At 39.2% G+C, this 14617-nt stretch overlaps 1 protein-coding gene across 1 annotated transcript in view; it reads right to left on the minus strand.

Moving 5' to 3' along the window:
- Positions 1 to 657: 657 nt before the first annotated feature.
- CCDC191 (coiled-coil domain containing 191) overlaps positions 658 to 14617 on the minus strand; it is an 82501-nt gene continuing 68541 nt past the window's right edge. Inside the window, exons 14-16 of the mRNA XM_044919722.1 lie at positions 5099 to 5242; positions 1327 to 1479; positions 658 to 807 (exon numbers count right to left, since the gene is read on the minus strand). Coding sequence (XP_044775657.1) covers positions 658 to 807; positions 1327 to 1479; positions 5099 to 5242 — 447 coding nt within the window. The remainder of the gene's footprint in view (positions 808 to 1326; positions 1480 to 5098; positions 5243 to 14617) is intronic.

Genomic DNA, 14617 nt, shown 5'->3' on the forward strand with positions numbered 1-14617 from the left:
ATGATTCCGCTTACATACGGTTCCAAACCAGGCAACACGAAATTAGAGCCTTGAAGGCTGCATCCTTAGGTCAAAGTGAAAAGCAACCCAAGGACATGCTCATTATAAAAGTCAAGAGAACAGTTTACCTTTATGAGGGAAGGTCAGGGCTTGTAATTGGGAAGGAGCCCGTGGGGATTTCTAGGGGCCAGCAGTGTCCTATTTCTTGACCTCAGTGGTGGTGACATGGGTGTCCACTTGACAGTAATTCATTAAGCTGTATCTGTATGATTTAAGTATTTTCTATATTTGTGTTATATTTCACAACAAATGTTAAAAACAATTGAACTTCAAAGATAAACCTGTATGACTAGTAAAGTAGACAGTACACTTTGCTCAGGTGTGATTCATGTATTTCTCATCATTTTACCCTCTGCACAGCCCCTGTGAGGCAGGAAGGGCAGGCATCCTCCTCCTCCCCCTTTTAAGATGGGGACCTTAGAGTGCCAGGGGTTTCCACATAGCCAGTGGGTGAGCTGGGACTCTCCCCGCTGTCTGGTATATCTTTGAGTACCCAGCTCTCCCAGCCCCTACCTCATCTTTCAGCCGTATTCCGGGCATAGAATATACTGCGGAAGAGTTGTGAAGTCTGAGTGAGTTTTCTCAGAGATCGGAAACTCACCTGTCATGATGTTCCACTGCAATCTCACGCTTGTTCTGGGAATCGATCTTGGCCTCCCTGACCATGTTAAACCAGGCCCTGAATATCTTCTTCTGAAGAAAATGCACCCACAGTTTTTGTACTTCTTCCTCCAAATCAGTCAGGTACTGGGGATGAGGACGGGAATAGAAGTGAGACAAATAATATCATAGACAAAGAATTAGAGCAAATAAACAGTACAAAAGAGAACTGCAACAAATACAAAAGAACAAAGGACACTGGGGGCATAAAGAGAAAAAGATAACATGGCAGCCAAGATAATATCCTCTGCAATGTATTAAAAAAAAAACAATGGAGCCAGAGGAGTGGAAACAGTTCTAAGCCTGAGGGGTAGGTTTCTAGCAAAATTACTTGAGCAATTATGGGACAAGAAACAAGAAATGAGTATAAAAACAAAAGCTGATGTAATGATACATTACAGTTTATGGATCCTCTGTGAAAAATGTTTTATACTAAGAAAGAATTGATTTGACATTTTCATATTCATTTCAAAGCAAGGAACTGGATTGACTATTCTATATTGTTCTTGAAAAAACAATGGTTATGGACATCTGGATTGCATGTCATTTTCTTACATAGGATTGAGCAGAGACATGTATTTAAAGCTTCCTTCTCTGTGGCCTTACCTGTAGCCAGCTCCGGATAACTCTCCTAAGCAATATTTGGCAATAGAGTTGATCAGCCCGGGCTGTGTTCCTAGCCAGGATTTCCTGACTATACTGGAACCAGGACAGCAGGCATTTTCTCTGTAGAGCCAAAGAGTGATGTTCTTCGGCCACCTGAACAATTTTTTAAATAAGAAAAGGAAATTATTCCTTACATGTTTAATCATTTAAGGAAATACACATCACCTTGGCAAATGATGCTATAAACTACATGTAGGCAGTTACAGAGGGAAAAATCTTAAGGGCATTCAGACTATGTCTTAAGAGCTCTGACTACTGACCCTATCTTAGGGGGGTTTTAGATGCACAGCCTTTCAGCGCTGACTCCCCAAAGACCACAGCGACTGGCTGGTTATTAGGAAAATGGAATAAACCTCCAAAGCCATTATTTCACTTGCGTCAAGTTTTGAAGTGCGTAGCTGATGATATTCTCAGTTTCTTCTCCTGGAGCTTGGACAGCAACTCCATAATAAACCTCTCTATTATGTACTTAACTACCGTCTAATTGGGGAAATGCCAATACTTTCAATTAGTTTTATAGTATGCTGTCACCAGCATTGAAATTTAGACATTATCAATAAACCACAAAACCATTTGATAGGAAAACAACATGATGAATAATTAAATGTCTTACCAACTTAAAAGGTTCAGACAGAGCATCATTCTATCAAAATAAACATGTAACTCAGAGTTTATGAATTTTAAAAGATAACTGTTCTATTTTTTTAAGAGGCAGGAGGGAAAAACCCTTCTCTCTCAATCCTGTCCAGGCAATCACACATTTTTCTAAGCCTTGCCTAGCCAGCCAGCACCATGAATGGGAATGATCCAAGTGAATCTCTTAACAGTCCAATTTATTGGCCAAAATGACCATCCAGGAGGCCACTGTGGCACCTGAGACTGCTGTCTGGCCTGACTCATCCCAGCCTGGGAGCCAAAAGGCAAGGGGAGTCTCCTAAGCTCCTTGCTCTTTGTCCTCTGGGAAAACAGAGAACCAGGAAGAAAAAGATTATCAGAAGGTCTCACGGAAGTTCTGAAAATGGTTTTTGGATTAAATATCCTATAGTACACATGAGTTTAAGGGAAAATGCTAAATAACTCTTCCGAAAAAATGTTACAAACAATAAAATCTTTAAAAAAAAAAAAAAAAAAAAGGGCGCCTGGGTGGCTCAGTTGGTTAAACGACTGCCTTCGGCTCAGGTCATGATCCTGGAGTCCCGGGATCGAGTCCCGCATTGGGCTCCCTGCTCAGCAGGGAGTCTGCTTCTCCCTCTGACCTTCCTCCTTCTCATGCTCTCTGTCTCTTTCTCTCTCTCTCAAATAAATAAATAAAATCTTAAAAAAAAAATGTTACAAACAAGGCAGGGACTGTTTAACTGGACCTTTCTTAATTTTTTTCTATCCCTTCCTGGAAGCCAACTCAGATGGGTAAAGAAGCTACCCCTTCCTTTTACTGTCCTCCAGAACTTTTCCTTTTACTTCTTTTTATTTTATTTTATTTTATTTTTTTTAAAGATTTTATTTATTTATTTGAGAGAGAGAGTGAGAGAGAGAAAGAGCACAAGAGGGGGGAGCGGGAGAGGGAGAAGCAGACTCCCTGCTGAGCAGGTAGCCCGATGCGGGACTCGATCCCGGGACTCCAGGATCATGACCTGAGCCGAAGGCAGTCGCTTAACCAACTGAGCCACCCAGGCGCCCTACTTCTTTTTATTTTTTAACTTTCAACTGGTGGTTGCCATCTACATAAACCCTCTGATTCTTACATAGTTTAACGGTGTGCCAGAACTGGGCCACGTTCCTGGGCTATGTTCACAGGTGCTCGCTACACTTTAGCTTTGTAACCAATATGCTATGTGACTTTAAGCAAGTCAGTTCTCCTCTCTAAGGCTCAGTGCCCTTATTACAAATGGAAAGAGGTGGTGAGGACTGCTAATGTTCTACAGTTCTATTATCTTGTTGTGATAGACTTTATAGTGGCCCCAAGGGATGGCCACGTCCTGATCCCTGGAACCTGTAAATGTTACCTTAGGTGGTAAAAGGGATTTTGCAAATATGATTAAGTGAAGGATCGTAAAATGGGGAGATTATCCTGCATGATATGCAAGAGCCCTAAATGTAACCACAAGAATCCTTGTCAGAGGGAGGCGGGAGGGTCAGCATCAGTACGTGTGACATGAAAGCAGAGAGCGGAGTGATTCAAGGAGGGAGCTGAGAGCAACAGGATGCTCTTCTTCACTCAGAAGACTAGAGAGTCAGCCCTCCCCTTTCATTACGAGGAAAAAGCCACAGCAAAATAGCAATGGCCTGGGGTACAGATGGATCCTCTTGCCCTCAGGCCTGATCATCACAAATGGGCTTCCTCAGCCTGTTTGGAATACTCAGTAATTCCAGAACCGTTGGTAAGGAGGCTGAGGACAAAAAATCAGGGACAGAGAAAAAACAATGGGAAGGGCATTTTGGGAAGGTAAAAAGAAAGTATGAAAAACAGGAAGAGAACAAAGAATGAAGAACGAATAGGCAGGGAGCCTACGTCATGTTTCCAGAGGTATAATCTGCAGCATTACTCAATTTAGTGGGACTCTTATGCTATTTGGTTTTCATAACCCAAAATGCTAGTTTTACTTTTCAATATTAACCTGGCCAAATGTGTAAGTAAGAGTTGTCATACCTAGAATAGATTACTGTGCTTATTTTTATACAGAATTCTAAAAATAACATTTCATCTATTTTGAGCTTCTGATCATTTAGTTTAGAATGCCCTGCCCTATGTACTGGGTAAGTTTGAAGTTTCATGTTATTTGATTTTATATATCTCTGTGTGGCAGAGTAGGTTATTGTTCCCTATAATAGGATTATATATCCCTACTCTTTGTATGTGATTTCACAATGCTTCCCAGTGAAGTAGATGGAACCTTTTCCTCCCCTTAATGACCTTGAGTTTGGCTCTATGATTTGCTTTGGCCAATGAAATGTCAATGGACCTGATACAGGCAGAGGTATCGTATGGGTTTACGTCATTGGGTTTAGTTGTTGCACAACAGACATTTGCCAGGTGAAAAGCATGGACCGAATTACTGCTGAAGTCAGAAAGAGGCTGTGGAGAGACCTGAATGTAATCCACAGCTGGCCCATAGATGTGTAAGAAATAAATGCCTAAATTGGAAGCTGCTGATTTTTGAGGGCTGTTTGTTATGCAGCTTTATTGAAACAGAAACCTAATACTTTATGGTAATTATTTCCTTTATGACAAACATGGCTAAAATTGAGAGAGGCCTCTATTCATCTTACTTTGAAAGTCTTTTAATAAAAAATCTACTCATTTTGTTCCCAACCTATCCAGTTATAGAAATCTTTCTCCATCTTGAAGACCAAATCTGAACTCTTACCCAAAACAAAGAAATACATATACACTCAATTAACTTATATTTTTGGCTTTTAAATCACCAAACAACCCTCAAATCTTAATTGGATGTTTATGCCACTTGAAAAGTCCATTTTGGGGCGCCTGAGTGGCTCAGTCATTAAGCTTCTGCCTTCGGCTCAGGTCATGATCCCAGGGTCCTGGGATCGAACCTCACATTGGGCTCCCTGCTCGGCGGGCAACCTGCTTCTCCCTCTCTCACTCCACCTGCTTGTGTTTCCCTTTCTTGCTGTCCTTCTCTCTGTCAAATAAATAAAATAAAATAAAAAAAGTCCATTCTGTAATTTTGGGAGGAAGTATGTGACACTGTACCTGGATGTTTTGCTTGCTTTGCATTCTCAATCTCTTCCAAGGCTCCAGGCCTTTTTTTCTTAGCAATACCCTTTCATAATGTTCTTTGGCTACTGCTTCCAGCTGCTGGTTCCTCTTAATTCTCTTCTGCTTCTCTAGTTCTTTCTGGGAAAAATTAAAAAGTAAAAATGCTGAGGAGGGACCAAGATAGTGACATAGGAGGTCCTGGACTTCCCTCCTCCCTTGGATGCATTCAATGTATAGCTACAAATGGAGCATCTCCCTCTGAAAGAAATCTAGAAACTAGCTGAGTGACTCTTCCCTATCAGGGAAATACCCACATCAAAGTGGGTAGGAAAGGCTGAAACACACTCTTGACATAAACCCCATCCCTAGCACAGCACCATACAACAGGGAGGGAATTCCCAATTTGGAGCTTCTCTCTGAGGAATGAAGGGTTTGGACTGCACACCTAGCACCTCCTCTTTTAAAACAACCTAAATGAATGGCTAAAATGAATGGCTCTGAAAGCCACTGGGGCTTGTGTCCATGAGATACATAAAACAATAGAAAACAAAGAAATGGTTCTTAATGGATGTGTGCGCACTCCCTATGGCTATCCCCCTAGGGCTCATCCCTGAGGGAGCAGACAAACATGCCCATCTCCCACTCTCTGAAAGTGGTTTGACTGTATACTTTATAAGCTAATGCCTGAGGGTCCAGCTTCTTATTTAGCACACATTTAGGGGTTGGCTGTGGTCCTCTCCAAAGGAAATGCCCAATGGACCCTTCCCCTGCCTTCTCCCTCTAGCTCATTCCAATGATAAAACCAAACCACAGGCATCTCTCTGGAAGGAGCTTGGACACAATCTGGTCACCCAACATTTATGATTACCACTTGAGGGATGGGACCCTGGTTTGCCTGGCTCTGAAAGCCAATGGAGCTTACATTCACAAGTCCTACAGGACTATAACAAAGAAGCAATTTTTAAATGGATGTAGGAGCACCCCTCTCCCCTTGTGGCTATATACTGGGCTCAGTGCAGAGGGAGCAGGCAAAACACATCTCATAGTTTCTCCCTGGAAGGGGCTTAGTTACCTACATTCCCAGCTGCTGCCTGAGGGTACAGTTTTTAATCAGCTTACATCTAGGTGCTGACTGAGATTCTCCCCTTTGGAACACTGGCAGGTGTTGGTACAGCTCAACTACTGGGAGCTAAGAACAAGGACAGCAGATTGGATGATCACAAAGGTTTGAGAGACAACCAAGAACCTAGGCGAGGCTGACTGACAATGTTTATCTCCCACATGAGACCACTCTGTAACGACTAGGAGAGGTGGCTGCTTTATCTAACGTGCAGAAACCAACAGGAAGAGTCAAGAAAAATAGAGAAAGGGGAATATCTTCCAAACAAAGGAACAAGATGAATCTCCAGAAACCAATCTTAATGAAATAAATGATTTACCCAATAGACAGTTAAAAACCGTGATCATAAAGATGTTCACTGAGGTCAGGAGAGCAATGCATGAACAAAAACAGAATTTCACCAAAGACATACAAAAAAAAAACAAAACAAAAAACCCAACCCCAAACATAAATTATATAGCTGAAGAATACAGTAACTGAACTGAAAAATTCAGTAAAGGGGTTCAAGAGCAGACTATATCAGGCAGAAGAAAGGATCAGCCAACTTAAAGACAGAGCAGAGAATTCATCCAATTAGGGGAAAAAGAAAAAAGAATGAAGATAGCATAAGGGACTGATGGGACACCATCAAGGGTACAAATACATGCATTACAGGGGTTCCAGAGGAAAGAAAGGGGCAGAAAGCTTACTCAAAGAAATACTGGCTGAAAACTTCCCTCACTTGGGGAAAGAAACAGACATCCACATCGAGGAAGCCCAGAAAATACCAAACAAAATGAATCTAAAGAGGCACACACCAAGACAATTAAACTGTCAAAAGTTAAAGACAAGGAGAGAATCATAAAAGCAGCAAGAGAAAAGCAACTTGTTACATATAAGGGCATTCCCACAGGACAATCAACAAGTTTTTCAGCAGAAACCTTGCAGGCCAGAGGGAGTGGGATGATATATTCAAAGTGCTAGAAGAAAAAACCTGCCAAACAAGAATACTCTACCCAGCAAAGATGTCCTTCACAATTGAAGGAGAGATAAAAGGATTTTCCAGACAAACCAAAGCTAAATGAATTCATTACCACTAGACCAGCCTTATGTCATACCCAACCCTTAAAAGGACTAATTCAAGGGGCACCTGGGTGGCTCAGTCAGTTAGGTGTCTGACTCTTGGTTTTGTCGACTCTTGGTGTCCGACTCTTGGTTTTGCCTCAGGTAATGATCTCAGAGTCCTGAGATCCAGCCCCGCAATGGGCTCCCTGCTCATTGGGAGTCTGCTTCCCCGCCTCCTCTCTTTCTGTCCCACTCCCCACTCGTGCACTCTCTCAAATAAATAAATCTTTTTTTAGAAAAGGGCTTCAAGTTGAAGTGAAGGACACTAGTTAGTAACATAAAAACATGAAACTATAAAATTCACTGGTAAAGGTGTATATATAAATAGTTTAATTGAGAATACTCTAATATGGTGATGGTGGTAGGTGAATCTTTTATAACTCTAGTATAAAGGTTAAAAGACAAAAGTATTAATTAAAACAACTATAATAATTTGTTAATGGATACACACTATAAAAGATGTAAATTGTGGGGCACCTGGGTGCTGCAGTCAGTTGAGCATCTGACTCTTGGTTTTGGCTCAGGTCGTGATCTCAGGGTTGTGAGATCAAGTCCCACGTTGGGCTCCACATTAGCAGAGTCTGCTTCAGATTCTCTCTCTTTCCCTCTGCCCCTCCCACTCATGCTAAAATAAATAAATAAATCTTAAAAAAAAAGATGTAAATTGTGACATCATACACAAAGTGTGGGAACAGGAGTATAAAAATGTAGAGGTTTTGTATACATTTGAAGTTATCAGCTTAAAACAGACTGTTAAAACTACAAGATGCCTTATGTAAGCCTCATGGTAACCACAAAGCATAAACCTATAGTAAATAAGCAAAAAAAGATTAAGAGAAAGTAATCAAAGCATAACACTATAGAGAATTATTAAATCACAAAGAAAGCAAGAGAGGAAGAAAGGAATATAGGAACTACAAAAGAGCTAGAAAACAGCAAAATGGCATGGTGAAGCGATTGGTCAAAGAAAAATTATGCATGAAAAAGCAGCAAAACAGTAAGAAGATTGAAAAAAATGAAAGCTGAAGATGGTGAAAATTATCCAATTAAAAAGCAGGCAGAGATCCTGCAAGAGTCCTGCATAATGATCCCAGATTGCCAGCACAGGTTGGAAGCCACATATACTGATCTTTTGCAGTTAGTAGAGAGAGGAAGACTTGCAAGAAGCTGAGGAATATAAGGAAGCATGTTTAGTACTGGATTCAGTGAAGTTAGAAGCCTGAAGTTTTCTGTACAGGGTGTTTTTTGCATTAAATCTTGGGATCCATTCCACAATTCATTATTTTTGACCACTGCTGTGTGTTCAAGTAGTATGAGAATGTGCTTCTTTTTACTCAGTTGCATATATTTTTCTTTGCCTAATTTATCAAATGAGTTCATCTAATAAAAAAAATTATGCACCCAATTTTGAATCACCTCAATACATAAAGCTAATACTAACATTCTGAGGGGCGATCTAGACAGCAATACAATAATAGTAGGAAACCTAAATAACCCACTTTAAACAATGGATAGATCACACTGACAGAAAATCACTATGGAAACATTGGACTTAAATTATATGTTAGACCAGATGGACCTAACAGACATATACAGAACATTTCATTCAACAACGACAGAATATGCATTTTTCTCAAGTGTACATAAAACATTCTCCAGGACGGATCATATGTTATATGCTACAAAACAAATCTTAATAAATTGAAAAAAACGGATATCATATCAAGCATCTTTTTCAACCATGGTGTTATGAAATTAAAAATCAATTACAAGAGGAAAACTGGAAAACACACAAATACATGGAGATTAAACAACATGCTTACAAACAATCAATGAGTCAAAGAAGAAATCAAAAGGGGAAATCAAAAAACATCCAGGCAAAGGAAAATGGAAACAAAATATACCAAAACTTACGAGATGCAGCAAAAGCAGTTTTAAGAGGGAAGTTTATAGCAGTAAACCCTTACATTAGAAAAAAACGAAAGATCTCAAACAGCCTAACTATACATCTCAACAAACTAGAAGAAGAAACTATGCCCAAAGTTAGCAGAAGGAATGAAATAAGTGCAGAAATAAAGGAAAAAGAGATAAGAGAACAATAGAAAAGATTAAAAAAAAAAAACTAAGACCTGTCTTTTTTAAAAGATAAAATAGACAAACCTGTGGCTAGACGTAAGAAAAAAAGAGACTTAAATAAAATCAGAAATGAAAGAGAAAACACAGGAATAGTAAGGATCATAACAAACTACTATGAACAATTATATACCAACAACTTAAATAACCTACAAATGGATAAATTCTTAAAAACATACAACTTTTACTAAGACTGAATCATGAAGAATTAGAAAATCTGAACAGACCGATTACTAGTAAAGAGATGGAATAACTAATCAAAATCCTTCCAACAAAGAAAAGTTCAAGACCAGATGGCTTCACTGGTAAATTCTACCAAATATTTCAATTAATACCAGTTCTTAAACTCTTCCAAAAAATATAAGAGAAGGGAACACTTCCTAAATCATTTTACAAGGCCAATATTACCCTGATGCCAAAGCCAGACAAGGACACAAGAAAATTATAGGCCAGTATCCCTGATGAACATAAATGCAAAAAATCTCAACAAAATATCAGCAAATCAAACAGTACATTAAAAGGATCATACACTATGATCAAGTGGGATTTATTCCAGGGATGCAGGGATGGTTCAACATCCACAAATCACTCACTGTGATACTCCCATGTTACAAAATGAAGGATAAAAATCCTATGGTCATCTCAATAGATGCAGAAAAAGTATCTGACACAATTCAACATCCTTTCATGATAAAACCTCTCCACAAATTGGGTATAGAAGGAACGTATCTCAACATAATAAAGACCATACTTGCGAAGCTCACAACTAACATCACACCCAACATTGAAAAGATCTTCCTCTCATATTATGAACAAGACAAGGATGCCCACGAATTTTATTCAAAATAGTGTTGGAAGTGTAAGAGCAATTAGGCAAGAAAAAGAAATAAAGACATCCAAATTAGAAAGGAAGAAGTAAAATTGTCTCTCTCTGCAGATGACATGATATATATCAAAAACCCTAAAGACTCCACTAGAAACTGTTAGAATAAGTGAATTTAGTACAATTGCAGTATACAAAATCAATTGCACGTCTATACATAATAATGAGTTATTAGAAAGAGAAATTAAGAAAATAATCCCATTTACAATAGCATTAAAGAGAAAAAACTACTTAGGAATAAAATTTAATCAAGGAAGTAAAATATCTGTACATTGGAAACTATAAAATATAGGTGAAAAAACTGAAGAAGACACAAATGTTCTATATGGATAGATTTTTTTTCTGTGATTTGTACTGCATAACCAGCCACCTAGACCTGCACATACGTAGGCAGGCTAAGGAATGTTGTTTGTGAGACTTGTGATGTGTGAATAACCTTGGGAGCCCGGCTGTTGAAATATATTATCTGGCCTCCAGGTCAGAACTGGCCCTTCTGTTCTGGATGCCAAGATCTATAAATCTTGTCTCACATCCCCTCCTGCTCCAGGCTGCATCGGCTCCCTAGAATGGAATCCAGGCAGGGAGGCAGACACATATAGCCCAGGCTCCTTGAAAACATAAAAACATGATAACATAGAAATGCAGCTTGCTCCAAATTGCACGTAGACAAACAAATGTTTAACTTCAAACCCTGTTATATGCCCTGTAAATATTGTCAGTTGGAAGTCTCACCTGAGGGGAGGATGCTCTGCCCAGACCTCTCAATTGGGACTCCAGCCTAGCTGTTTCCACGGGGCTTCCCCAGCTAATGAGGTTGGATGTTGTTAAGTACCCAATTTGATGTAACTTTGCCTTATTCTCATTTCTTGCCTACTATTACCTTCATCTATGTGTAGATTTCTTTCCTCTTCTGTTCCTATTAGGTTTCTATATTAACAATAATAAAGTTTTCTTTCCTTTTCAAAACCAAAACACACCTGTTGTGAATCTTTTCACAGAACAATAAATAAATGGAAAGATTCACTGTGCTCATGGATTGGAAGAATTAATATTGTTAAAATGGCCATACTACCCAAAGCAATTTACAGATTCATTGCAGTCCCTATCAAAATTCCAATGGTACTTTTCACAGAAATAAAAAAAGCAATCCTAAAATTCGTATGGGACCATGAAAATCCTGAATAGCCAAAGCAGTTTTGAGAAAGAAGAACAAAGCTGGAGGCATCATATTTCTTGATTTCAAACTATATCACAAAGCTACAGTAAGCAAAACAGTATAGTACTGGCATTAAAAAAAAGACACATAGATCAATGGAATAGGATAGAGAGCCCAGAAATAAACCCATGCATATATGGTCAATTAATTTTCAACAAAGGAGCCAATAATATACAAAGGGGGAAAGTCTCTTCAATAAATGGTGCTGGGAAAACTGGGTAGCCTCCTGCAAAAACAATAAAACTGGACCTTTATCTTACACCATCCATAAAAAGCAACTAAAAATGGATTAAAGACTTGAATGTAAGACCTGAAACTAAAACTTTTAGAAGAAAACATAGTAGGTAAGCTCTTTGACTCTGGACTTGGAGATGAGTTTTTGGATTGAACACCTTAAAACAAAGGCAACAAAACAAAAATAAACAAGTGGGATTACATCAAACTAAAAAGCTTCTGCACAGCAAAGGAAACCATCAACAAAAAGAAAAGGTAATCTATGGAATGGAACAAAATATTTGCAAACCACATATCTGATAAAGGGTTAATACCTAAAATACACAAGGAACCTATACAACTCAATAGCAAAAGAACCCCAAATAACCCATTTAAAAAATGGGTAAAGAACCTGAATAGATGTTTTTCCAAAGAAGACATACAAATGGTCAACAGGTACATGAAAAGCTACTCAATATCACTAATCATCAGGGAAATGCAATGAGGTATCTATCACCTGACAACTGTTAGAATGGCTATTATCAAAAAGACAAATAAATGCTGGCAAGAATGTGGAGAAAAGGGAGCCCTTGTGCACTGCTGTTGGGAATGTAAACTGGTGCATCCCCTATGGAAAACAGTATAGAGGTTCCTCAAGAAATTTAAAATGGACCTACCATATTATCCAACAATCCCAGTTCTGAGTATGTATCCATAGGAAACAAAATCACTATCTAAAGAGATATTTGTACTCCCATGTTTATTGCAACATTATTCACAGTAGCCAAGATATGGAAACAACTTAAGTTTCCATCAATGGATAAATGAATTTAAAAATATGGTGTATATATATACAATGGAAGATTATTTAGCCTCAAAAAAAGGAAATCCTGCCATTTTTGACAACACAGATGAACCCTAAGGACATCATGCTCATTATGCCAAGTAAAATAAGCCAGAGAAAAACAAGTACTAGGTGGTATCACTTATATGTGGAATCTTTATTTTTTTTTAAAAAAGGTTGAACTCATAAGAAACAGAGAGTAGAATGTGGTTGCAAGTGGTTGAGGGGAAGGGGGGAAATAGGGAGAGCCTGGAAAAAGGGTACAAACTTTTAGTTGTGAGATGAATGTAGTCTGAGGACCTGAAGTGTAAAAAACATGGTGGCTGTAGTTTTTAATACTATATTTTATAACTGAAATTTACTAAGAGAGAACTTAAGTGTACACACACACACACACACACACAAAGGTGTGTGACGGATGTGTTAACCCAATGGTGAGAATCCTTTTACAATGTATAAGTACATCAAATCATCCTGTTGTACTTTTTTTGGGGGGGGGTTCTTTTAATTTAAATTCAATTAATTAACATATAGTGTATTATTAGTTTCAGAGGTAGAGTTCAGTGATCATCAGTTGCATAGAAACACCCAGTGGTCATTCCATCACGTGCCCTCCTTCATGCCCATCACCCAGTTACCCCATCCCTCCCACCCACCTCCCCTCCAGCAACCCTCAGTTTCTTTCCTATGCTTAAGAGTCTCTTTTGGTTTGTCTCTCTCTCTCTGATTTCATCTTGTTTTATTCTTCCCAGGTTATTTATTTATTTTTTTTACTAGCCAGAATCATGCTGTATGTATTGTTCTTTGATGTGCTTGCTGGAGATGTTCTCAGCCTAGCACACACCTTTTATCCATTCTATATTCCACAGAAATAGTGACACTGTTTGGGTTGCTTCATTCTGCTGTTATAATTATGCCCACTTCTGTGCACAAACTTGAGCATAGGGGCTGGAATTTGTGGGGAAGTGTGTCAGTTTGAGCCCCTGGCAATCTGAGGTGAAGGCATGTTGACTTGGCATTGGGCATGCTGACTCGGGCAGGAGGGTGGCTGGACTGTGAATTTGGGACCCACAGGCTGATGGCATGTGTGACAGGATGTGGCCGGTTTTGCTTTTAACTTTTGTTTTTCTGGGAAACTCTCTCTCTCCTTCTATTCTAAATGAAAGCCTTGCTGGATAGAATATTCTTGGCTGTAGATTTTTTCCTTTTAGCAGTCGGAATTGATCATGCCGCTCCCTTCTGGCCTGTAGTTTCTGCTGAAAAACCCACTGACAGCCATATGGGGTTTCCCTTGTATATCACTGCTTTCCTTCCCCTTGCTGCTTTTAAAATTCTCTCTCACTACTTTTGGCCATCTTATTTACTTTGTGTCTTGGTGCAGACCTCTTTGGGTTGGTTGTGTTGGGGGCTCTCTGTGCCTCCTGGATCTGGATTTCTCTGTCCTTCCCCAGATTCCGGAAGTTTTTAGCTATTATTTCTTCAGACAAATCTTCTTCCCCCTTTTCCCACTCTTCTCCTTCTGGGATCCGTATCATGCGACTGTTATGCTTGACAGTGTCACTGAGTTCCCTGGGTCTATTCTCATTTTGTGTATTTTTTTCCCCTCTCATCTGCTCATCTTGATTACTTTCCATTACTCTGTCCTCCAGGTGGCTGATCCGTTCTTCTACTTCCTCTTGTTTGCTATTCCAGGTGGTCTATTTTTATTTCCATTTAGTGAGTCCAATAGCTCTAATTGGTTCTTTTTTTTACATCTCCTATCTCTTGGTGGAGGGTCTCATGGAAGTTCTGCACTCTTTTCTCAAGTCCAATGAGATCTTTATGAGCATTACTTTAAATTCTCTATCAGACATATTACTTATCTCCATTTTGCTTAGGTCTACTGCTCTGATTTTTTTCCACTCTTTCATTTGGGACATATTCCTCTGTCTCCTCATTCTGTCTATTGCTGTGTCTGTTTTTCTGTGTTAGGAAAGTCAGCTACGTCAACTGTACTTGAA

The sequence above is a fragment of the Neomonachus schauinslandi genome, chromosome 1, assembly GCF_002201575.2.
Source record: "Neomonachus schauinslandi chromosome 1, ASM220157v2, whole genome shotgun sequence".
NCBI classification, from domain to species: Eukaryota; Metazoa; Chordata; class Mammalia; order Carnivora; family Phocidae; genus Neomonachus; species Neomonachus schauinslandi.